The following is a 25,787-nucleotide window of genomic DNA, read 5'->3' as shown; positions in this document are numbered from 1 at the left end:
TCAGCTGGTTTTTTTATGCTACTTAGAATGGCAAACAAGCTAACGTCCCACCTAATGGAAAGTGGTAACCGTCGCCTATGGACACGAGCAATACCATGGACATAACAGAGTATACTGTGTCATCCATGATACCTCCTGAGCGTTACCACTCCTGGGGTATGGCAGTGAATTTACAGGGTACAGAGGTATCTCTGTACCCTGTAAATTCACTGCCATACCCCACCTTTCAAACCGAAACACAGCCATGCAACACAATTGTTTCACGATACAAACACGAATGGGACAGGTGCCCAAGCAAACGACTATTGTACAGTCTCCCTATTGTGTTTAATTCTTATCGAATTCTTCACGATGAACCAACTTACCTGCTGTCATCTTCATCTATCTCTGATGCTTCACCAACGTATATCATTTTACTTCTTACCATTAATCTCCCCTCTCTCCTCCGCTTAAACATGTTAGGGGATTTTTACATCACCGGTACCTCTTATTCCTTCCCCGCTGGTTCATACATTATCCACAAAAGAAAAATTCTAATATCCGTAGGTGGGGGGAAAGGGATTGTTAGTAATGGAGACTGAGAATCCCATTGCTAGCAAAATACCCAGCCAGGTCGACCTTCTCGCGGTTCTCCCTGGAAACTATCATGGTTAATTCCTGATGAATTCATCATGATGAACTAACTGGCCTGTTTTCATTCTCATCTATCATTCTTCACTGGTGCTCTGCCAGCGTATCCCGTTAGCGCAGGCGGGGTTACCATACTTATTTTCACCCATCAAAAGAAAAATCCGTAGGTAATAAAAGTAGGTGAATAGTGAAATAAACAGAACAAAATAATTTCTTCAAAGTTAATTTATTTACGAAACCAATATACAATATTTGCTCGTACATCAATTAGAAGGGCGACGCGACGGTCTCTGCCCGCTGTCAGTCTACAGCAGTGATCAAATCAATATGGTTGCAATTAACGTCTCTCATGTGACTCCACAGAATTATAACTGCATATTTTTATTCCTTGGCTGTTTTTTCACAGACATAACTGCATATTCTTATTGCTTGTTTTTTTTTCCTTATAAAACAACAATTGACAAAGTATTTAAATGTAGGTACACCCGGATTCACCTACATTGTATTTTAGTCGAGCATGCTCTAGTTTCGGGATCATCAGGGACCCTTAGTCATGAGCGGCCGTGACGCGAGCCGTCATTTACAAATGCAGCAACAGTATAGTTCATCCACAGTGGAACAAATATGTTTGCTAGGACATTTTTTTTATTGTAAAAAGCAAAGGAATCTTTCAGTTTCAGCAACTATATAACTATGGTTAAATCTGAATTACACAATTATATAGATAATTAAGTGTAATATAATATTTATTTTACAGTAGTTTTAAAAATATCAACAACAGTGTTACATAGTCTGTTTAAAGCCAATAACAATTATCCACAATTTTTCTTTTTATTGTAAAAAACGAAGCAATCCTCAGTTTCCGCTACTAACATACGATTCAAGTTCAAGGTTACACATCACAACGTACGAGCATATAAAAAAAAAAAAAACTAAATAAATAATCCTTTAGTAATTGTGACGATTTATTAATTAATTGTTGTCGGCCATTTTTACATTACATGCAGTGCACCATTTATTTATTTTTACGCAACTCACAATGGTATAACCAAGCTTATTTTGAACACTATTACAATCGCTCTACTCTGCGTGTCACATGAGAGCGTTGAAGCATTGGGTACATTACGTTCTACCGCGTCCGAGATGAGGACGGTGTTCATTTAAATTATTCATATACTTTGTTCATAATAATCTACGCGTTGTTTACAATATTTACGCTTACTACTTATTGTAAGTTTTATACCATTTTCATCAATGTCTCATACATTTTGGGTCATAAATCCAATTTACCGAAATTACGCTCGGCGTCAACGTGACGGACGAATAGGTTAAATAAGAATAACGCGGATGCGTTATTGTCGTAAATCTTTTTGCAGACTGGCGATTAAAAATCGCTCTGTGGTCGCCGTTAGCGGAATAAATGTCGTTCATACGCCTTCAGCGTTCACGCCGAGCTCACCCTAATTAAACTGTATATTGAATGCAACACAAGCGTACACGACAGCAACCATACAACACATCCGTACAGACAGAAACACTCCTGCAACACTCGCGAAAAATTCATCCACATTTATAACGCCCACAGGGAGTTCCCGGCGCCACTTAACTGCCTATCCAATAAAAAAAAAGAGTAATAATAGTAAAAGTATAATAATAATAATAAAAAAATAATAACTACATGCGACATAGGCAGTTTCACAGTACAATGGCGGGTAGGAGAGTTGAGTATAGCTTTACACACGGGCGACTATAACGTCGTCCGCTAGTCGCGCCAACGGACCCATGTGTAAATTAACTTGAGACAAGTTCCAAGTCCGTGTTGCCGCCGAATTGTCCTGCAATTTGTTGTGGAACGTGCAACGGACTTTCGTAGTGAACAGACTCATTATGTGACCAATGTTTCGGAGAAAGCGGGCAAAACAATGCTAATTCAATAATACTTGATTGCGAATTTTTTATAATTTTTAAAAATAATACAATGCGAATGTAATTACATACAAATCTAAGGTTTGAACGTACACCGTTGACAGTACGGCATCGTTGTTAAGTGCGCGCACAATGCGAACAAATTCAAGATGGCCACAAAATTAAAAAGATAAAATGCTTGTGAATTTTTAAAACTCGCGCCACATATTTGTGGGCAGTGTGCGCGCACGGGGTGCGTTTACACTGTACAAAGTGTTTGATCGCTACACTGTTGCCGCTCAAACGTAGGCCCCAGTGGAAGCGACGCGGTCGTCAAGTTTGGAAGCATGTCGAAGCGATACGAGTGCAACTGTCAACGGCGGGCGGTCCGTACGATGGTGGTTTAGTGGGAATCCATGCAAGTCGTCGGCGGCGGCGGGCGATTAGCTGGAGAACAAACACATGTTTAGTGGAGTGATATGGTGGAGTTTATCGATTAGTAGCTGTATACTGCGACGCCGCTCGTTTGGATTTGTAAACATACGATGAAATAGAAATCATTGCGGCCGATTTTGAAGTTTATTTCTTAATCTCATATTTTAATTTTATAATTTCGTGGTATTATCTCTTTATGGACCATCATAAATTAAATTTATAATAAGTGTGACATAAATCTATTAGAAAATTCATTTATATTGGTCTATACAATAAAGATTTCGTTGTGAGAACAAATTAAAATATTTATTTTAAAGATAGATTTAGAGAAATAGCGTTTCAGAATCGATCCGTGGCCCTCTAGATGACTCGTGGACTCGTTAGCGATGTCGAGATTCCATTGATGAATTCGCTTGCCAATTGTCTAGAGGGCCAGGTCGATAAACGATAACATTTAGCATTAAGGCGTGTCAACTTTATCTACCAATTATGATAAGAGTAGCAAAACAGATTATTTATTGCTTTATATTATTCATATATGTTCATAACTTTATATACGGGGCGCGAACGACGTCACGGGTACAGCTAGTTAAAAAAAAATCACAGAGTAGTTTAAAAAAAATCACAAAATACATGAGAGAGATAATACATGCTTGGTGACCATTTCTCAAAATGGTTTTTTAAGGTTGTAATTTGACTACATCACTGTGAATTTTGTGTGACCACGGTCTAATTTCATACATTTTGTTAGTGGACAGTCGAGATAGTAATATTGTAAGAACACACTAGTACCTTTGCTCTTCTTCACTTTATCTTTGAAATTAAAAAAAAACCTTACTAATACTCCAAATATGAAATTTAGTTTGTCTGTTACCTCTTTACGCCTTTACCAATTACTGTAGTTTGGTATACAGATACTATATAGGATGGGGAAGGATATACGCTATATCGATCGATCAATTTTAAACTTTCGCGTTGTTTACACATATTTTAAATACACTATTGGGACAAAAAGCGATGAAAAAATTTTTGTAGGTAAATAGTATCTACTAAAGAAAAAGATATATGGCTATTTACCTGCAAAAGTTTTCCATCGTGTTAAGGCCCCAAGTTATAAAAGAAAAAAGGTTATGTTATAAATGCGCCCAACATGAACCGAGCCCCAACCCCTTCTCCCAGGGGGGAGGGATTGTTAGTAAAGGGGAGATTAGTCCCCATTGCTATCAATATACCCCATTAGGTCGACCTCCACGCGATTCTCCCTGGATACTGATAGGTTAAGGTACAGTAAAAGCGTTCATACCAAAGTAATATCGGAATTGTTTAGCAATTTTCAATAACAATTCCTTACCAGAGTACTTTTTAAATAATCAATTTAAACTAATATCATAAAAGATTTGACTTGATAATTTACCGTAGTACGACACAATATACGGGATGGGGGAAAGGGATTGTCAGCATATTGCTAGCAATGGAGTTTGACAGCCCCATTGCTAGCAATATGCCTTATTAGGTCGACCTCCATGGAAACCATCGTGAACAATTCTTGTTGAATTCTTCACGATGCGCTAACTGACCTACTTCATCCTCACTTATCATCCTTCACTGGTGCCCCGCCGGTGTATACTAATAGCGCGGGTGGGGTTACCATTCCATTACCATTCATTAAAAAAAAATAGACACAATATACGATATTACCGTCACACTGGGCATCTTTTGACACCAGTAGGTAATACTGGTGGTCTATCATGAAATGAAATTTCGAAATTTCCGGCTCAATTTCGTGTTTTTGTTCGTATAAAAATCGACCCAGTAAATGGAGCTTAACATTTCGTTCATCATAAATCCTATCCTAATAGTCCCGTGGAACGATATTATAACATTTTTAATAATTTTAAACAGCATGTATTATGCAATTTTAACATCAAATTTCTGTTTCGTTCGTCCCCGAAATTTCGGAAAATACTTCATGGTAGGCCCTCTGTTATACGATTAGCGGTACTGGTACAATAAATGACTAAACTGTACGCAACTGTATAGAAATGCTTTTTCATTTTTTACACGACGACACGATAATTGTGGAAAATGTATTGTCACCATACAATTGCATTTATTTTGTTTTATTTTTTTTATGCTGTGACAGTTTTTTAATGTAATTTAGATATTAGTAAATTAGATAGGTTGTCAGCAAGATCAATGATACTTAGCAAAAAAGCTGACGTCCCAACTGATAGAAAGTGGTAACCGTCGTCTGAAAGTTACTGCAATTAGATATAGACCATCCATTGTAGCCTCTTCATCTTCCTTTTATGTAACTAATTATTAATTTTGTTTGTGTACATATATTGTTAATCTTTAACATCTATATTATTCTTTGAAGAGAGCAGTAAAGTTTTCATTCATTAATTCATACAGATAGCATCGTGTACATCGCAAAGTACATTGTGAAGTCCCATAAACCCTAATGCGTGGGGGGGGGGGGAAGGGATTGTTAGTAATGGAGACTGAGGATCCCATTGCTAGCAATATAGCCAGGTCGACCTCCTCGCGGTCCCCCCTAGAAACTATCATGGTTAATTCCTGATGAATTCATCATGATGGGCTAACTGGCCTGTTTTCATTCTCATCTATCACCCTTCACTGGTGCTCCGCCAGAGTATCTCGTTAGCGCAGGCGAAGTTACCATACCATTTTCACCCATAAAAAAAACCCTAATGCGTTTCAATTCCCTAAGCACCAAGATGTTACCTCTATATCCTGTAATTTTACTGTAAGTCTAGATTCACATAATGCCAGTATTAGGAGCGCCCAGTAACTACGTGCAAGCACGTAGACGGCACTTATTCGATGTTTCATTACGAAGAACAGAGTTGGCTAAGCAAGCAAACCCCTATCTCTTGCATTGAAACTACTCAATAATATTTTGAGCCAGTATCCGCAATTGGATGTATTTGCCTCCAACTTGCTGGAGTTTCGTCGAGTGACCACAGAGTATTTGTGTTTAGAAGTTTTTTTGTTTGAGTTAAATCTTTTTATATTATTTTTTGTTATTTTTGTGTAATATTCCTTTTCATATGTTATTGTACTCGTGCTTTCCTGGGTGAGCGAATTGGAAGACTGTAAGGCTCATCGAGTGGAAGTAAATAAATAAATTATCACACGCAGAAATATTTCGAGATTGAACGTGACTGGTAAGGATCGGGGCTGTTAGAGATATTTAGAATACACATGTTTCTTACGTGATTATATTTGCTAATATCGTACCGTACTGCGGTAAATTATAAATGCACTCACTGGAGGGTTAATTTTTAAACTAATATTACATTCTGCTAGGTAAATAAATATCCTATTAGGTAAAGGCGTCGCATCAAAATCAAAATAAGGGAGTACAATAAACTAAATTAACTCCCTATGGATTTAGCACCCCCGTGATAGAGTTATACCGTGGACTCACTTCTTTTTGTTCTTCGGCTGCGCCCTGGGCGGCGTGTTGGGCCGGCCCATGTTGAGACCGGAGTACAGCTTACGTTTGTCCGCTGGCTTGAGAATCTGGAACGAGCACATGAGTGTCTCGTCCACGGACATCAGGGCGCCTGGAAGATAGACAGTAGACAGCTTTTAAGTTTACATTCTGTTAGTGTAGGGCACTTGTTTAATATAAAAAAAAAAACGCACACACATACAAAAAGTTATTTATTTATATTTATACAGGGGTTAATTATGCGTAAACACTACTTGTAAAGTTACTAGGATGAGTCCACATTGATAAATTCCTTATTAGGGATTATCGAGTCTGAATTATAAATTCAACTAATTAATTTTACTAGTTAGAGTAGGACGCAAAGAGCATTTAAATAGACTTCTTTACAAACTATTTTAAATCAAATCATACTACTGGATTAAGGTCATTTTTATTAGTTGAGAAGAACTTGCAAGAAGCTCGACAGTTACGTTTCAAATCTCTATTACCATTGTGAGCATTAATATAAATGTATTGTAAGTAATATTACATGGTGACTAAAGCTTGTGCATAATCAACTAACACCATGCATGTTTATTTAGTAATAAATGTTTAATAATGACTATTAATGATAGATCTAAATTTATCCTTCATTATTTATTATAGCCTAAGATTATATAGATAGAGTGCCTCCATAAAAATACTTCGAGAAAAACGGGACAACTTTTTCATACAATTTTGCGTAATAAATAAGCGATTCCTTTAGCTATTTACTTTATGACTTCTATATTTATTCTGTCTTATAATTTATGCATCTTTTTAATGCGTAAACACTCATTTTATTCATTAAATAATACGTCAAGATACATTTTATACGTAAGTATATAGAACTCTGATAAAATAAAAGAGTCAGCTAATTTTATAATTAGGTGACAAGACAAAAAATTGGCCTGTTTTTGAGGCTTTATGCTCTATCTATATAATCTGAGATTACAGCGTTTAATGCCCATTTCCATAAGATTATCATAGGTTAGAAGACCAGCCAAATGAAAGGAGGAACGTATATAATTTTAATATGAGCGTTTACAGACCAGCGTTGTCGAACTCGCCGCAGTAGTTGGGCGCCGAGAAGAGCGTGACCAGTTGCCGCTTAGCGAAGAACTCGTAGCCGTCCTCGACCACCTGGTGCGCGCGGCAGATCAAGTCGAACTCGTGCTTCGACAGGAACTTGCCCACCACCTGCGAACCACATATTACACAGCTTATAGCGTGGGTATTTTTTATACATAACAAAATGGCAAACAACTAGAGGGAGACTTTGTACAAAAGTCGATTGCTTGGGTACCTCTGTCCTATTCGTGTTTCAACCGTGAAGCAGTTGTGTTTGCATGACTGTGTTTCGGTTTGAAGGGTAGGATATGGCGTGAATTTACAGGGTACAGAGGAATAACACCTGAGTCCTCAGGAATGGCAACGCATGGGGGGTATCATGGGCGAAACAGTATACCCTCTTATGTCCATGGTACTGATCATGTCTATAGGCGACGGTTACCACTTTCCATCAGGTGGGCCGTCAGCTTGTTTGCCATTCTAAGTTGTATAAAAAAAAAAGTCGACGGCACATCTGATGGGAAGTGGTAACCGTCGTCTATAGACATGAGCAGTACCATGGACATAACAGACTACACTGTGACGCCAATGGTACCCCTCATAGGTTGCGATTCCATGTGTTTTGTGTATTGTTAATATATATTATCTAAACTAATATTACAGATAATAATAATAATAATAATAAATAAATTTATTTCTTTATACAAAGGTAGTTAGTTACATTACAGGGTTTGGTATCTCCTGTTAAGCAAAGATTGCTTGTGTTAGGAGAAATAGCTCTTTCATAACAATAATGAAATTTCATAATCATTACAATTTTCTTTTTTTTTTTAATCAGCATTAATTATTTTCTTTGTTTTATTTTTACACAATAATACTAAAAAAAAATACATATCATAAAAAAGAAAGTGTCTATTTATGATAATAAATGTGCTGTGTGTATGTGTGCAAGGAGGATATATATATTTTTATTTTAAGAGGTAACAAACATAAAAAGAAAAAAAAAATTACAATTGAATTACAGAACCTCTCCTTCTATTTGAGATCGGTTGAAAATATCAATTTTAATAACATCAACTTTAACGCACCTCGGTGCCGAATGTGAAACTGACTCCGCGGTCGTTCTCGCCCCAGCCGGCGGTGTCCTTGTCGGGGTCCGACCAGAGCAGGTCGCAGAGCAGCCCCTGGTCCGGCACGTCTGTGGGCCGCATGATCCGCCGGATCTGTTCCATCGCCTGCAGATCGGGCGACAGTCCGCCGTGGCAGCAGAAGATTTTCTCGTCAACTGTAATTAAAGAGAATAATTCATTTTTTATGATATCTTTTTCAAAAAATATGACAAAAAAGTTGACGCTCCATTAAATGACAAGCGGTAACCGTCACCTACAGCCATGAACATTACTACAGATAGAATACACTGTGTGCCCATGGTGTACTTCTTGCGGTGTTATTTCTAAGGACTAAAGCAGTATCACTCCATAACCTATACTTTCAACCGACTTCAAAAAAGGAGGTTTTCAATGCAGTTGTATTTTCTAGTTTTGTTACCTCATGACTCTGTCAATGTGGAATTTGGATTTGTAATTTTTTTTTTCTTATTTGTAGGGATATAATTATAGACTGGTCCCATAGAAATTTCATCAAACTTTATTCCTAATACGCTGGCGGGGTATCAGCGAGGATGAAAACAGGTCAGTTAGCCCATCGTAACGAAATCACCAGGACTTAACCATGACTCTTTCCAGGTAGAACCGTTGGTGACGTTTTAAGAGGGACGCTGCCGTCCTTCCATCCATCCATAGACCATTAAGTTGCCTTAGTTGTCTTTTACGATACCCACGTGAAAGGAAGAGGCAAGGTAACAAAGTATTGCAGGCTAGTAATTGAGCGACTAAACTAACAATCTACCTAAAAATTTCAATGTCATGTAGAGTAGATTTTTTTTTATAATATTATATGTGTAATATTGCAGTTTTTGATAGGATATGAAACAGATTTAAACTAATTTGTTATCTGTATGCATAACCGATTCAGAAAGTTTCAATTCTTATACAGGACTAGTGGCCCGTTCCGGTATCGCACGGGTGGACATTGTTACATTTTAAAAAGTGGCCAATAGGGTTGCACACGCGACGGAAGCTTAAAAATGGAGTAACTTCTCCCATTTTTCCAATATTTCCCTTCACTGCTCTACTCCTATTGATCGTAGCGTGATGAAAAGTATACTATAACCTGCCCAGGAGTATGAAGAATAATTGTACCAAGTTTCGTTAAAATTCGTCGAGTAGTTTTTGTTTCTATAACGAACATACAGACAGACAGACAGACAAAAATTCAGCCCCTGATAGTTATTTTGGAAATATATTTCATGTACAGAATTGACCTCGCTACAGATTTATTATAAGTATAGAAGTTTGGTATTAATATTCAAGAACGTAATTTAGAATTTTTATTGAGAAATTATATTAATGTGCATAATGCATTTTTAAAATTTAAATAATTTACATTTTTCACTATCACCCCAGTCCCTGATATCGTGTATAAAAATGTTATCGAAGGTCATACTTCATTCGGAAATTCCTTCTTGATAATATTGTTTGGTACGAATATTTTGCTAAATACTAAGAAGCTTAAAGTCCCATTTTAACAATAATCTAACTTTTATTAGATAATGAAATAAGTGTTTACCAGTGAAGACAGTATGGAGGTCGACCTGGCAGGTTTTTTTTAATAAATGACCCGCCTGCGCTAACTGTATACGCAGGCGGGGCACCAGTGAGAGAATATATGTTTGAATGAAAAGGCAAGCAGCTTAGCCCATACATCATACATCTGGAATTCAGTACGATTGTTTCCAGGGAAGTCCATGTGGAGGTCGACCTGACAGATTATATTGCTAGCAGTGGGACTGGTAGTCCGCATTACTAACAACCGCCTCTCCAACTCGATAAGTTATATTACAAGAAACGGGGCAGAAAATCGTAAAATAGTATATCGAAGAAATGGCGGTATCTCTTCGAAACACTTCGAATGTCTATCACTAATTCAAAATTATCTCCATTATTTTATTACTAGTTTTTATCCGCGACTTTGTTTGCGTGACCGCGATAAATAGCCTATATCCTTTTTAATCCAATACAGCACGTGTATACAAAATATCATAATGATCGGTAAAACCGTCTAAGAGCTATAACAAGGTAACAAACAAACAAACTCACATCCACATTTATAATATTAGTAAGGATGAACTAAGCCCGCAACTACGTCCGAACGATCTGCACATATCTATATTGATCGGGATGAAAAGCTTATATTTTAAATTCCAAATAATATGCAACTCATGGTGGGTATCATGAGCGAAACAGTATACTCTGTTATGTATGTTACATAGTACTGCTCACGTCTATAGACGACGGTTACCACTTTCCATTAAATGGGCTTTCAGCTCGATTGCCATTCTAAGTTGTATATAAAAAAAAAATTATGGCGATTAGTTTGGTAGTTAAAGTGCTAAATGTTAACAAACTCAGTTTAACACCCATCTCAAATGTTCTTAAGTTCTCACTAATTACAAACATGTAAATTTGAATATTTCTGTATTTATATAGGTTTGTTATCCAAAGTTTAAATTTATAAATGGATTTTAAAGATATTTGGTAGAGATAAAGAGAATATATCGTAGATTAACACGTCGGGTGAGTAAATCTAAGTTGGTTTGTAAGATAAATCGATGTACACGAGTCATCACGGGCGCAGTCAAGGAGCTCGTGGTTAGGCGACGACGCGCCTGCGCGATAACCTCACATATCTAGTGGTTACTAGTTAACCACACGTAAATATATATATACACCTTCTATACCTATATCATTAAGAAAAACATAAACAAGGAAGCATTCTTTATTGAAATAGTCATATTTCTTTGCTACGCAATATAAATTTGTTGGTATCAGATTAATAATTAAACATAATAGTGCATAAGGGCGAACTTATCTCAAAAAGAGAATTCTTACAGCAAATCCAAATTTGAGATAAACTAACATAGTTTATTCATAGTTACAGGTATACATGTTAATAGATTAATGTTCGGAATTTTAATAGTTTTCTGTTATTTGACAGTGTGATTAGAGAGAAGTGTGGACTGAAAGACGATGTATTGACAAAAATCGAAAAAGGAACGTTGCGTTGGTTTGGCCATTTGGAGAGGATGGATGAAAGAAGAATTACGAAAGAGATTTATCGAGCAAGAATGAATGGAGATGTCGGTAGGGGCCGCCCTAGACGGACGTATGTCGACCAAATAGGCAACGTGCTGTAGAAGGGCTAAATTAAAAGTACCCGTAACCGGCGAGCGTGTATGAAAAGATTGATGAATGTGGAAGAAGCGAAAGAGGTTTGTTTAAATCGAAGCATTTGACGTTCCATTGTTTCTGCCTACCCTAATGGGAGACAGGCGTGACAGATATGTATGTATGTTATTTGAAATGCCTGCCAAGCGTGGAAACTACTGACAAAACTCGCCAAGAGAGATATCTGATATGATGATGATGCGGATGCTACTTGAAATGGAAAAGTAGCTCTTTTAGTGGAAAACGAATCTATCGATTTTTACTAAGGTGTTACTAGTCATTTTACTGTCATATTTTATCTGGGTAGAATCAAACAGAAACAGAGCCAGACACGAACAGCTGTTTTGGGACAGAAATACGAGAGCTATGGATAGTTCTATCCCACTCGTATTTGCGTATTGCTGGCGATATTTATACTAAATCTTTCTCTAGCTAGATTACATAAAGCTTTCACTTGAACACTAAAAATAGTATAATAAACATTTCATATTCTCATAATGGACGTGCTTCGGTATAAAATCACAATCAGAGCAATAACGCTTGATTCAATGAAATACGGAGCTGAATAAATGATATTATCCCGGGGTGATCCCCTACTTACGGGAACGATCGTTAGATACACCGTAATGGTGTACATTTTGTAGCAAATATGCAAACTATTTTCTCATCATTTTATCATGTTCGCTAATATTATAAATATCAGGTTTCTTTGTTGCCTCTTAGAGTTTCTTACTAAATTAGGTATACACGCAGTATTATGGATGGAGGACGGATTGTGTTCTAAGGAATTGTTTGAAATGATGCCCACAACCACCTTTTATCATCGCGCCCCTCGCCATCGACGGGGAATTTATTTTCACACGCCTGCACCTAAATGGTCACGTACAATGGGGTTTAAAGGAATTTTCTCCAGCGAAAGTTTAGACTATAGAATGAGCTCCCTGCCGAGTTTTTCCCTAGAGATTACAGTATTGAGTTTCTTGAGTATAAAGAATATATTAATGTTTCTTTAGGGACACGCATGTGATACCTCTAGTGTCCATAGGATAACAGTGACCATTTACGATCAGATGGGTTATATGCTTATTTGCCACCTTTGTGGTATAAATGGAAAAAAATGGGCTATTTTATGTATTTTTATTTATATTTCATTGTATACTCTAATAATATATTAGATATAGAAATATGACAATGTAAATCAAATAAAAAAGTGAGCTTAACTCTGAGTTCTCAAGAAAAGTGTATATCCGCCTGTTGATTGGCGAAAATAAAAAAATATTGGGGGTACACGTATTACTGGGGATGTAGAAGACATAGGCTACCTTTATTCCGGTCAATTCTAACTGGTCTTTCATTAAAACAACCGTGGTATAACGATTAGATCACTTTTTTATTTCTGGCTGTACGCCAAGTGGTCTGGGATCATTATGTTCTTAATTCGAAGATCGTGTTTGTACTCGTAGTTCGTTAATTTGTTTACGTTTTCTTTAGGAAAAACTAATAGACGTGGCTTTCCGTATAAATACATGTAAAATTAGATTAATTAATTCTGCTATTCTTAGAAATAATTAAGACCAATGTCCGAGCTTTACTGTGCAATCGCTTTTGTGTTGGAATTTAGACAATTCGTATTAAGAACTTTTGCTTGCGACTTCGTAATTGTGGATTTTGGGATAAAACATAAATTAGATTTTAAGTTTGACCCTCAGGAACACAGCTGTGTAAACTGTATTCAATTTCATGCAGTAGTTTTTGTGTGATATTTGAACAAACAGACCATACCGTATCAGATGTAAACTGTCCACTGCTTAACTGTCCCTCCTTATGGGGGAAGCCTATTCCCCCATAAGGAGGGGTTTGCCAGCAGTTGCCACTATTGGCAGATGGGTTGGGAACCGCAGTTAGGGCTTTGGTGATGTTTTAAGAGGGACGCTGCTGCCAATCCGTCCACCATAACCTTTCTTAGTCGCCACCTACGATATCCACCGGAAAGTAAGGGGTGGCCATTGCATGCTACAATTCATGTGCTCATACAAATACGCCATCAATAAAAAAGTCACGTGTCCGCGGACAGAAAATCCCTCGTCTGCGCACTTATAATCAACGTGGTAATCTCGCGTAACAAATGATTTCTCATTACCTATTGCAAAAGTCACCACGCCTACGGAAAACATCTGGCAATATATATGTATAGTAATACATCTGAGGTTTGCCATATAGAATTTTATGTCCCGTCATACAAGCCACTCTCGGGATTGTGTCGAATCATTGACAATCCATTTTTCTAGAGAGTTACAAGTGCGAGGAATATTTTAGGCGTTCATTTTCGCAATTTCGTCGTAGTAGTGACGATTTGCACTCTGACAATACCCACTTGCCGTCCAGCAAAAAAAGGACTGTCCCTTTTTCTGTTCAGAACTGTTTCTGAATATATAATATCTTCAATAATGTAGAAACGATTTCGAGGAATTCCCTTGTCATAGATAGGGTTTACACTCGTGTTGGTCTCATACTATTTATGTCAAGATTGAAGTAGTTTTTTTTAAAGATTAATTTGTAGATAAATTTGAAAAGATTTGTTTTTCCACAGACTTCAAAAAGCAGGTTTTCAATTTGTTTGTTTTTTTTATGTTTGTTACCTCATAACCCTGTCAGTTGTAAACTGATTTGGAAAATCTTTTATATCCAAAAGAATATCTTTATTTAAAAGAAAAATACAGATTATAGCAATTATCTACAAAAGGTTGCCTGGAAGAGATCGCTCTTAGCGATAAGGTCGCCCATTGTTTTCTCATTGTGATTATTTCTTGTAATTATTTATATTTATAATAAGTTTACTGTTGTAATCTTTTGGAGGAAACAATAAAGAGTATCTATCTATCTATCTATCTAGTCACGCATGAAATTGAAATATGACAAAATGAATAATGTAAGAAATAAACAAGACAATCAATAAATGTAATGATACAATTGTAAGACGGATTGTAATACAATTATTGATGATCATCTAGTCTATGGTCGGACCAAGTAACCGCCGTTATGGGACTGTCAATTGCAACTGCCTTGCGAGAGGCTAAAGACCGTGCACAATGGAATAACATCATAAGAGAGGCAACATACACCTTTCAAAGACACGACCTTCAGTAATGAAGTGGAGGAAGGGAGATAATTGAAAGGCGGTCTTATTGCTGAAAGCAATCTTACAATAATATGGAAAAAAAAAATTGTTAACCTAATTTTGAAATGTCATTCTTTAAACGTGCCAATCTATTTAGCAGGGTGCAAGGTATCCTAGCTTGAAGACCAGGCTATTCATGTCGTTGTAATATATCTAAAACTCTCTAATATCACCATAGCTCACAATATTTATTGTTGTTCATTTATTTTTGTTTTTGTAACGATTTTGAACTGTTATTTTCTGAAAATATAATTTTGTATGTAAGTTTGAAGGGTGGGATATGGCAGTGAATTTACAGGATAGAGAGGAACAACACTTGAGTCCTCAGGAATGGCAACGCATGGGGGGTTATCGTGGGCGAAACAGTATACTCTGTTACATCCAAGGTACTGCTCATGTCTATAGGCGACGGTTACCAATTTCCATCAGGTGGGCTCTCAGCTTGTTTGCCATTCTAAGTTGCATAAAAAAAAATGTAAGCACTAGTGTTGAAACACTGATTTGGTATTTTCTGTCATAAGAATAATAATATATAATAAATAAATAAATGATGAAGTGTCAATCCAATGCTTAATTCCGAATCACAAATGTGAATACGTTAATTATTTTGCTATATATTATTAATATTACATGTATAGCAAAATAATTAATATACATGTACAACTCTGACCTACTTACGATTTTATTATATTCGCAATGATATCGTATCATTTATTATATTTACGGACCGTTAGAGCACAATCAGGCGAGCGCTTTCTTCCGTCCGTCCGAGTCGAACAAAACAGCGTAGGTAACAGACACAAAGATAATGTTCTATACAGCTGTAGTCGGAAACAAGAAACTGAACAACTGTCCCAAAGGCGCACAGTTGTAATCCATATTATTTACTAATATAAGTTGCTTGAAATAAATAAATAATTAATTTATTATTATATAAAAAAAAAACTGTCCGATGTTAATGAAACAACAAAACAGCGTAGATAATAGAGACAATGTTCTTCTATACAGCTTTAGTCGGAAACAAGAAACTGAACAACTGTCCCAAAGGCGCACAGTTGTAATCCATATTATTTACTAATATAAGTTGCTTGAAATAAATAATTATTTTATTATTATATAAAAAAAAAACTGTCCGATGTTAATGAAACAACAAAACAGCGTAGATAATATAGACAATGTTCTTCTATACAGCTTTAGTCGGAAACAAGAAACTGAACAACTGTCCCAAAGGCGCACAGTTGTAATCCATATTATTTACTAATATTAGTTGCTTGAAATAAATAAATAATTATTTAATTATTATATAACAAAAAAAAAACTGTCCGATGTTAATAAAACGAAACAACTCTGATTTTAATGAAAATGTGTGTTGTTTGTAGGGGTAGGTAATATATAGCAATATCTATATATTTTCGTTACAATATCTATATATTGGTTTATTAACGAATATATAATAAAAGTAATAAAAAAAATACTAGATTAAAAATGGATATTCAACCGACATGGATGATATCGAAATGAGTGATGACCTTTTTCCCGCTATCAACGACCAGAGGAATCCAATATATAGATACCGGATCGGTATCCATATTAACGATGCCTAATTGTTTGCTAGAACTCATAGGAGTTTTTATCCTTCGCTAGGTGGCGGTTGAGAGTGGAACAATGTTTACCGTGTCAGCTAGTTAGTATTATAAACGTGAAAGTGAATGTGTTTATTAGCTCTTAGCACCTTAACGGTTCAACTATTTGTAGTAAAATTTAGTATACAAAAAATGGATAGAATGTAGGGCATAGGCTTATTTCTTTCTTTATAATAATTATAATGACTTGGCAATTGCACAGCAACATAATTATAAAAGAATAATACAAAATTATTTAGATTACTATGTAAAACTAAACAGTAGGAGTGGGCAATATAGAACAATATCTATATATTTTAATTACAATATCTATATATCGGTACAACAACGAATATTTTAAATGTCTGTTATCCTATGTTTAATGTCGAAATGAAGAATCAGGTCGAAATTAATATAGAATTAATATAAAATTATATTTGACCGGTACGGGCGATATTAAAATGGGCAATGACCTTTTTTCCCTTTAAAATATCCAAAAGAACTCAATATATAGATATTGGAGCGATACCAAAGTTGCCTATGCCTACTAAACACGATATAAAGTATTTTATTACTAGAATATGTTGCCGTGAAATTATCAAGTCATTATAATTATTACAGAAATAAAGATGTCTAATATTGATACGGTCACTACAAACATTGATAGATAATTGTTTAAATAAAAATTTACAACAAATTTATTGAATAGATTCCATAGACACTAAGTGACTTGGTTTTAAATAAAACCTCACAATTTTTCGTAGTGGAAAATCTGCGTTGCACAACTTGGCATTTTTTTACAAATTAATGGAATCGAATTTGACATACACTTAATATTTATTATAAATAGACGCCGGGTCAGCTGTTATATAAAATTTCCAATTTATTAGATAGTTATAAAATACATATATTATATATTTATTGCATATTTGACCCCTTATCATGTTTGTTTCCGTTTCTAACAAAATTAACCCAAAACGTTGCTTGCACTTTGGATCACTTTTCTCTGATTAAAACAAACATCTTTCGCTTCTTCCATATTAATTAATTATTATAATTAAATAATTGATTATTCATGTGAATTAAGCATCGTTTTGTAACACTGTGAAACGAGTGTTTAGAATTAAATTGTGAAAGGGTGACACAGTCCAGGAAAAGCTTGGTATCAATTCCGCAGTGCGACATTTAGCATTATGGGGCGTTTTCCGTTAAATGTTACACAAGCTTGTTAATTTTATTTAATAGACGTTTATAGAAAACACATTGTTATATTTTTTTTACTAATTCTTACTAATATTTATAATACTAGCAATTCAGCCCGGCTTTACACAGATAGATAGAATTTTCAAAAATAATATATCTATAGCCAATATATAAGTATACTATTCTCGAAAAATATGTAGTTTTTGAATTTGCCCATTACAGAGAGTTTGTACAAAAGTCGCTTGCTTGGGCATCTCTGTCCCATTCGTGTTTCAACCGTGAAGCTGTTGTGTTTGCATGACTGTGTTTCGGTTTGAAGGGTGGGATATGGCAGTTAATTCACGGGGTACAGAGGAATAACACCTGAGTCCTCAGGAACGGCAACGTATGGGGAGTATTATGGGCGAAACACTATATTCTGTTATGTCTATAGTTCTGCTCATGTCTATAGGCGACGGTTACCGCTTTCCATCAGGTGGACCGTCAGCTTGTTTGCCATTCTAAGTTGCGTGAAAAATCTTAACATGTATCATTTATAATTGAACAATGAAAATATTATCTTTTTTTAGTAAATGCCCAAATTATAAACAGAATATCCATTTAAAATTTCTAGTTTCTAACCCCAATTTACACTGTTTGTTAATTAATCATAAATTCTATTAAAACTTTTCTAAATATACATCTACATCTGGCTTCTGTAACTACATTGTAGGTACTCAACGATGTTTAATCGTATACAGACAATAAATTGAGCAAACCCAGTGATTCCCTAAACATATTTGTGGAACGTAACATTTATGGGAGCAAGGTCACAGGTCTGCTCGACCATGGCATTTGCCTTTGCCTCGATACACGGGAAGTTGTTTATTCGACCTCGATTATGGGGTGGAGGGCATTCACAGACATAGATAAGTTAATAAGATATATATGTATGCTTACGACTGTAATTCTTAATGTGGGGTAGTTACAGTACTGGTCGAGTCGTCTATTACTTCTATTATGGGACTGGTATGGAGAACCTAGTTTTTTTTTAATGGATGGTAATAGAGTGGCAACCACGCGTGCGCTATCGGAATACGCTGATGGTGCACCAGTGAATGCTGAAAGAAGGTTTCTAGAGGGAGACAGTGTGGAGGTCGACCTGATGGAGAATATTGCTAGCAATAGGGCCACTAATTCGCATTATTAACATTTCCCTCCACCCAGTCAGAAGCATTTCTTTTTATAACACAGCTATCGAGCAAGAGTACTAGAGAGTGCCAGGCGGGGTACCAGAGGGAGATGGCAGGTGAAGACATGGGCCATCATGACAAACTTTACAAGAATTTACCACGTTTTTCAAGGGGAACCTAGTGGAGGTTGACTTGCTAGCAAGCTAGCAAGTAGTGCCCTTTCCCCCACCTATAAACAGTTGCACCACCAGAGGTAACGTAGAGGAAAGCCGATTCTTGGAATATGAAAAATTTGGATCGCAGTACCCTTCCCCCTAGAACACACCCTTCAAGAAAACGAGAGAAATATACAATTATCCTTCCTGTAACTTGAGTTAGCTAAGAAAACAGTGGACTGTTTGATTAATTAAAATTCCAACAGTTTAATTACAGGCTTCGGGATTAAAATATCTCTCATTTAATTAATGATTTTGGGTGGTCTATTTTTAGTGCCTTACACAATTATACTAATTTATTCCGCCTACGTAAGGGTGCCTTTCTATCAAATACATGCAATTTCATTTAAAAATATTTCCATTGCCTACATACATTATTCGCCGTGTGTGTACCGGCATAGAATGGGCCGCCCCTACCATTCCCGTGGGTGTCGTAAGAGGCGATTAAGGGAGGGCGAGGGATGGGCAGCAGCGTCCCTCTTAAAACATCTCTAAAAGCCTAACTGCGGTTGCCAACCCACTTGTCAAGCATGGCAATTACTGGCAAAACTCTCCTTATGGGGAAGGCTTATGTCCAGCAGTGGACAGTTAACGGCTGAAATAATTAAAAAAAAATAACACTTTGCACGCCAACATAGAGACAAAATGTATAGAGGAAATGTAAGCCCCTTTCATTTAAAATTTACTTAAAAATAAATTAATTTAATTTCACATCAAAATATAAATAAAATGGCTATAAAAATATATTGTATATAATATCAACTTTAGAGAGCTCTATAGCAAACTTTCGCTGCGAAGGTCATCCACTACTATGTAAGGTGAAGGTGGCGCCCTCTTCCGTTAAGAGTTGGATCACGTTCACTGTATACGAAATAAAGTTTAGTTCGTTTAACGTAAAATGGCCAATGTTACATTGTAGGGTTTTTTTTAATATATGTAACTATGACTAGTACATAATTTTAAAGTGAACTTTCGATCTTTTTACAGTTTTTTCTATTTTTTTTACAGTGTGTTAATGTAGTAGGCAGTTGAATAAAACAAATAAAACATTAAAAACAAACTCATAACAAAAATCCACTGCGTGGTTTAAAAGAAGTAGCTAAATGGAGAAATACATAACCGCGGTTGGCAAATATCGGTATCGTTTTGATATCTATATATTAGGTTCTTTTGGGCATTGAGAGCTGAAAAAGGTCACCCATTTCGATTTGCCAGTTTTGCCAGTAGTTGTCACGCTTGGCGGGCCGGTTGGCAACCAATTTTTTTTTGTTGGATGAAAATGGATTTATAACCCCGCCTGCGCTAACGGGATACTCTGGCGGAGCACCAGTGAAGGTTGATCGATGAGAATGAAAACAGGCCCGTTAGCTTATCATGATGAATTCATCTGGAAGTTTCCAAGGGGAACCGCGTGTAGGTCGACCTAGTTAGGTATATTGCTAGCAATGGGATTTTTAGTCTCCATTACTAACAATCCCTTTCCCCCTGGCAACCACAGTTAAACTTTTAGTGATGTTTTAAAAGAGACGCCTCTGTCCATCCCTATAACATTTAGTTCATTTAATCGCCTATATAGAATAGGCGATTAAATGAACTAATGAGGCTGGGACTAAGTCATATATATATATATATATATATATATATATATATATATATATATATATATATATATATATATATATATATATATATATATTGCAACTAAAATATATAGATATCGATGTATATTGCTCGCCTTTAGCGGACAGTCAATAAAATATGCACTAAGAAAAGTGACAAAATTCAAACTGGTGTACGTACACGTAATATAAATGTTACGAATATGACATAGCAAGCGACCCGATTACAAAAATAAATTGAGATATAGGTCGAGGTTCATATTAAAATTTCATCTTACAAACGTATTTGATGTTATATTTTCATTGTGAATTTATAATCACAAGTCTTCGCTTCAGTGTAAAAGAAAATTCATTACATGAATTTGGGAAAATTTTGGTGCGTTTCTTTACATTTAAAGAAAGAAAGAAGAAATAAAACGTTTATTTTATTTCAATATGACACTGTGAATTTATGCAAATTCTTGTTATTTTAAGCAATTTCCATAGTTAATGAGGAGTTTATATAGATTCCTCGGTTTTTTTAGGGTTTCGTACTTTAAAAGGAAAAACAGATCCTTATAGGATCACTTCGTCAGTCTGTTAAGAACGGCGATCTCTTGAAGTTATGAAAAAATCAAATTTCTATGTCAACGCAATCAAAAGATATGGCCATCTATAGCGTACATTTTGACATTTGCAAGGGAATCAAAACAGTTAATTCAGAAGCGTTAAAATTTGAAAAAAGCAATGTCGTACACCACATGGCAAAAAATTGCAATATTTTTTCAATTATAATTTATAGGAAACCCTCGATGCGCGAATCCGCCTCGGAATTGTCCGGTTTTCTCGTGTACGTTAGACGATTACGTGACCAATTAATGAAGTTTACAATTTCTTTTGCAATCCTATAAATTGACTTCTGTTGACTCCCGTGTTGGTTTCATATTAATTTTTTAAGTATATTCTCTCGTAGTTTCTCAAGTATTCTCACGTAGTTTGGTTATACTTGAATGAAGAAGCAAATCAGAAAAGTTTTTGGTCTGCACAATGTATGAAGGGAAAGCACCGCGTTCACTGTTTCGTAGATAATTCACGAATTAGGTTAAGTTTCTCTAGACAAGGGATTTATTTAACCTTCATATGTCTTTGCGTTAATATAATCCCGACTAATTTATAACAAATGTGAAAGTGACTTTGTTTATTTTTTAGCGACTTAACGACTCAACCAATCATTGTGAAATTTGGTATAGACATATATTTTTAATAACTAAAATCTGTTACAAACCTATTTTAGATATTAATTTAGTGTTTTGATTAAAAAAAAAAATATAAAAGTAAAAGACCAAACACTTATAAATAGCTGGAATAGGTTTATGAGAGCTTTCATGTTTTTATGAATAAGAGGGATTTAAATTTGGGATAAAGGACGTAGGCTACATTTTGTTCCGGTCAAACAATATAAATATCCCGATCAAGCAGACGAAGTCGCGGGTAAAAGTTAGTCTAGTACTAATATTATAAAAAGGAAAGTTTAGATTTTTTGTTTGTAATCGATAAACTCAAAAAATATTCGAGCAATCTTTAAAAATATTTCATCTGTAGAACAAAACAATCACGGGCTGTATTTAAAAAAAAAAACTACCTATTTATCCGTGCGAAGCCGTGGCAGGTCGCTAGTGGTTTATAATTGAATCTTTTGAACGAAGCTCACTTGTAACCGAATTTATCAGGATCATATTTAATTACAAGCCCAGAATAAAGTTACAGAAAAAAAAAAACCTTTACGCTATTTTTGGATCTTTCCCATTTAATTAACGGACGCATTATCGAAGAATACAATATTACAACACACTTCCAATAGTCTGAACGTCGTAAAAGGCGAAAAAAGCCTCTTATTATTTCTCTTAATCTCATTTAAAAAACCATGTATATTAGCGGGACATTAACAGGTAGTTTTTTATGGGATGGAAATGGCATGGTAACCATGCCTACCTTGGTGGAGACACCAGTTAATAATGGGGATCGTAAATTAACCACGAAAGCTTGCAGTGGGAGGGGGGGGGGGGGGAGTAATGTGACTATTAGTCACTATTACCACCTTTCCTTCATTGTTACTAACCACCTCTCATAGGGGGGAAAAGGATTGTTAGCAATGGAGTTTGACAGCCCCATTGTTAACAATATTCCCTATTAGGTCGACCTCCACGTGGTTCCCCTGGAAACCATCGTGGACAATTCTTATTGAATTCGTCACGATGGGCTAACTGACCTGGTTCATCCTCATTTATCATCCTTCACTGGTGCCCTGCCAGTGTATACCGATAGTGCGGGTGGGATTACAATTCCATTATCACCCATTAATAAAAAAAAAACCACCTCTCATACTCCTATTTCTTACCTCTTAGCACTGCCTCTTAGACTTAACCAATCACTATGTTATTAGGTACACCTATACTATAAGGGATGGATGGATACTATAAGACATTTTATCCCAGTCGATGAATATATTCCAGTTACGCGGACAAAGCCGCGAGTAGAAGCTAGTACATGATAATGATTACAATTTAATGTGTTGATTTTATGAAATTGTATATAACGAAAAGCCATAAACGTAACGAGCCAGGTAAAAATAGCATCGGAATATAAACATCAAACATCCTTTGACGTCATCGTGGTAGGGGAACGCGAACTGTCTGTTGATATAATATTACTTCCATAATATGAGTCATACTCCAGTATAGAGGAGCACAGAGATGACGATAACGGGCGCTTTTATACTTTACCGTCGTACGGTACGATATCGTATGATATACGATATAATAGGAGAGTAAACTGTATGCGATTGTATAGAGACGCTTCTATTCTCCGTTTACAAACATAATATCGTAGCAATATTTTGATTAGGGTTGGATAATGTATAGCAATTTGTAAGTTTGTAAAATAAACCTATGGGTCACTACACGTTTTGGGAGACTGTAAATGTAGTGAGTAATTTTCAAATAAATAAATATATTTCAATTACAATATTTATATACTGGTCCAATAACGAATATGTTAAAAGTCTGTTATCCAAAAATTAATATTGGATAACAGACTTAACATCTCCGAAAATAGAGGCAGAGTTTTGTACAAAGTCGATTGCTTGGGTACCTGTCCTATTCGTGTTTCTACCGTAAAGCAGTTGTGTTTGCATAGCTGTGTTTCGGTTTGAAGGGTGGGATATGGCGTAAATTTACAGGGTACAGAGGAATAACATCTGAGTCCTCAGGAATGGCAACGCATGGGGGTAACATGGGCGAAACAGTATACTCTGTTATGTCCATGGTACTGCTCATGTCTATAGGCGACGGTTACCACTTTTCATCAGGTGGGCCGTCAGCTTGTTTGATATGGGTGACATCGTGTACAATTTTTCCGCTATCAATATCTAGAAGGATCCAATATACAGAAATCAGATCAGTATCCATATTTTATTTAATGGGTGATAACCCCGGTAGGATATGGCAACCCCGTCTGCGCTATTGGTATACACGGGCGGGGCACCAGTGAAAGATGACTGATGAGGATGAAATCGGGACAATTAGCCCACCCTGACGAATTGAACTAAAATTAGCTACAATGGTTCCCAGGGGGAACCACGTGGAGGTCGGCCTTACAGGGTATATTGCTAGTAACGGGGCTATTTGACCCCATTACTAACAATCACTTTCCCCCCGGTATCCATGTTACTCATGTCTAATTTCAACAAAAATTTTACACGCATTAATTCAAAATTTATATATCGTTGGAAATCTCCGTTTGTTTTATTGTCTGTTTTTTTTTTTATTTATTTTTGTGGTAACCAACAGATTACAAACAAAACTTTTAACAATAGAATACAACAATAGCATTGTAAGTTTGCAATCCAATTATATTTTTTATTTTGAGGTTATATTAGCGTAAAAAATTGCAACGCAAAATGCAGCTGTGACATCTGTTTATATCTACATCCGTGATCATGAACACTTCGATATGTTAGTTTGTTTAGGGGGCAGGTTATGACTGTTGGACGGCAGGTGTCGCGGGCTGGCCACGATGCAATATAAACCGACAAAGTTGATATAACCGGACACCTGTCCCCTATCGGAGGTTATTGTTAATACCTGTATGAGATAGAATGATACAGCAATATTATTACTAGGCTTTTGCGCTGTCCCATGCATACGTACAGCAAATGTATCTATTGGTAAATTTACTATTTCATTAAACCATGAAATTCGAGTTGACATGTTTTCTGGAATGCTATTTTTAGGTTCGCTACGTATTTTGATGACCTAAAATTTAAGTCAAAACGAATGTTTGTTTAAAGTTTTAAATTATAGGTTATAAAATTCTTAAGAAAAGAATGAGACATTGACGGACTTATTGCATAAAAGGGATTTCTTATAGACAACCTTTGAATGTTTGATAGAAATTGTGATTTGGCTAAGATTTGGAAAAAAAAATAGCTAATTAAAAATAAAAAATAAAATAGAAAAATAAATTTTACATTAAGAACAAAATGCCATTAAAATAATCAGGTACAAAAGTAAAAATTCCCGAATCACGAACGCTTAATTTTAGATACGGCAGGTTTGTTATAAGAAACGTGGGCGTAACAGTCCTCGACCATTTGTGGACATAAGAGCACACTGAGGCTTTTGTTTGCACATATATGAGACAGCCATAAACAACTACCAGGTTGAAATTTATAAACAGAATAATTTAAAAATTCTCAAAATAATATTTAATCTCGGAAATTATGCAACTGATTATAATAAAACTTGTGTATTTTTAACCGACTTCAAATAAGGAAAAGATTCTACTGTTTATTTTTTAGAGATTTCTGTATCGGTTAACAAAATACGTATATTATGATGTGATGATATCAAACT

At 35.7% G+C, this 25,787-nt stretch overlaps 1 protein-coding gene across 1 annotated transcript in view; it reads right to left on the bottom strand.

The window, feature by feature from the left end:
* Positions 1-837: 837 nt before the first annotated feature.
* Positions 838-25,787, bottom strand: part of LOC113515132 (serine/threonine-protein phosphatase alpha-2 isoform) — a 73,225-nt gene continuing 48,275 nt past the window's right edge. Inside the window, exons 5-8 of the mRNA XM_026899284.3 lie at positions 8,629-8,825; positions 7,522-7,669; positions 6,425-6,563; positions 838-2,982 (exon numbers count right to left, since the gene is read on the bottom strand). Coding sequence (XP_026755085.1) covers positions 2,979-2,982; positions 6,425-6,563; positions 7,522-7,669; positions 8,629-8,825 — 488 coding nt within the window. The 3' untranslated portion in view covers positions 838-2,978. The remainder of the gene's footprint in view (positions 2,983-6,424; positions 6,564-7,521; positions 7,670-8,628; positions 8,826-25,787) is intronic.

This window comes from Galleria mellonella, unplaced genomic scaffold (genome assembly GCF_026898425.1).
Source record: "Galleria mellonella isolate WM207_F2 unplaced genomic scaffold, CSIRO_AGI_GalMel_v1 utg312, whole genome shotgun sequence".
In the NCBI taxonomy this organism is placed as follows: Eukaryota; Metazoa; Arthropoda; class Insecta; order Lepidoptera; family Pyralidae; genus Galleria; species Galleria mellonella.
Note: the sequence above shows the minus strand (reverse complement) of the source record. Positions and strands in the feature narration are given on the sequence as shown.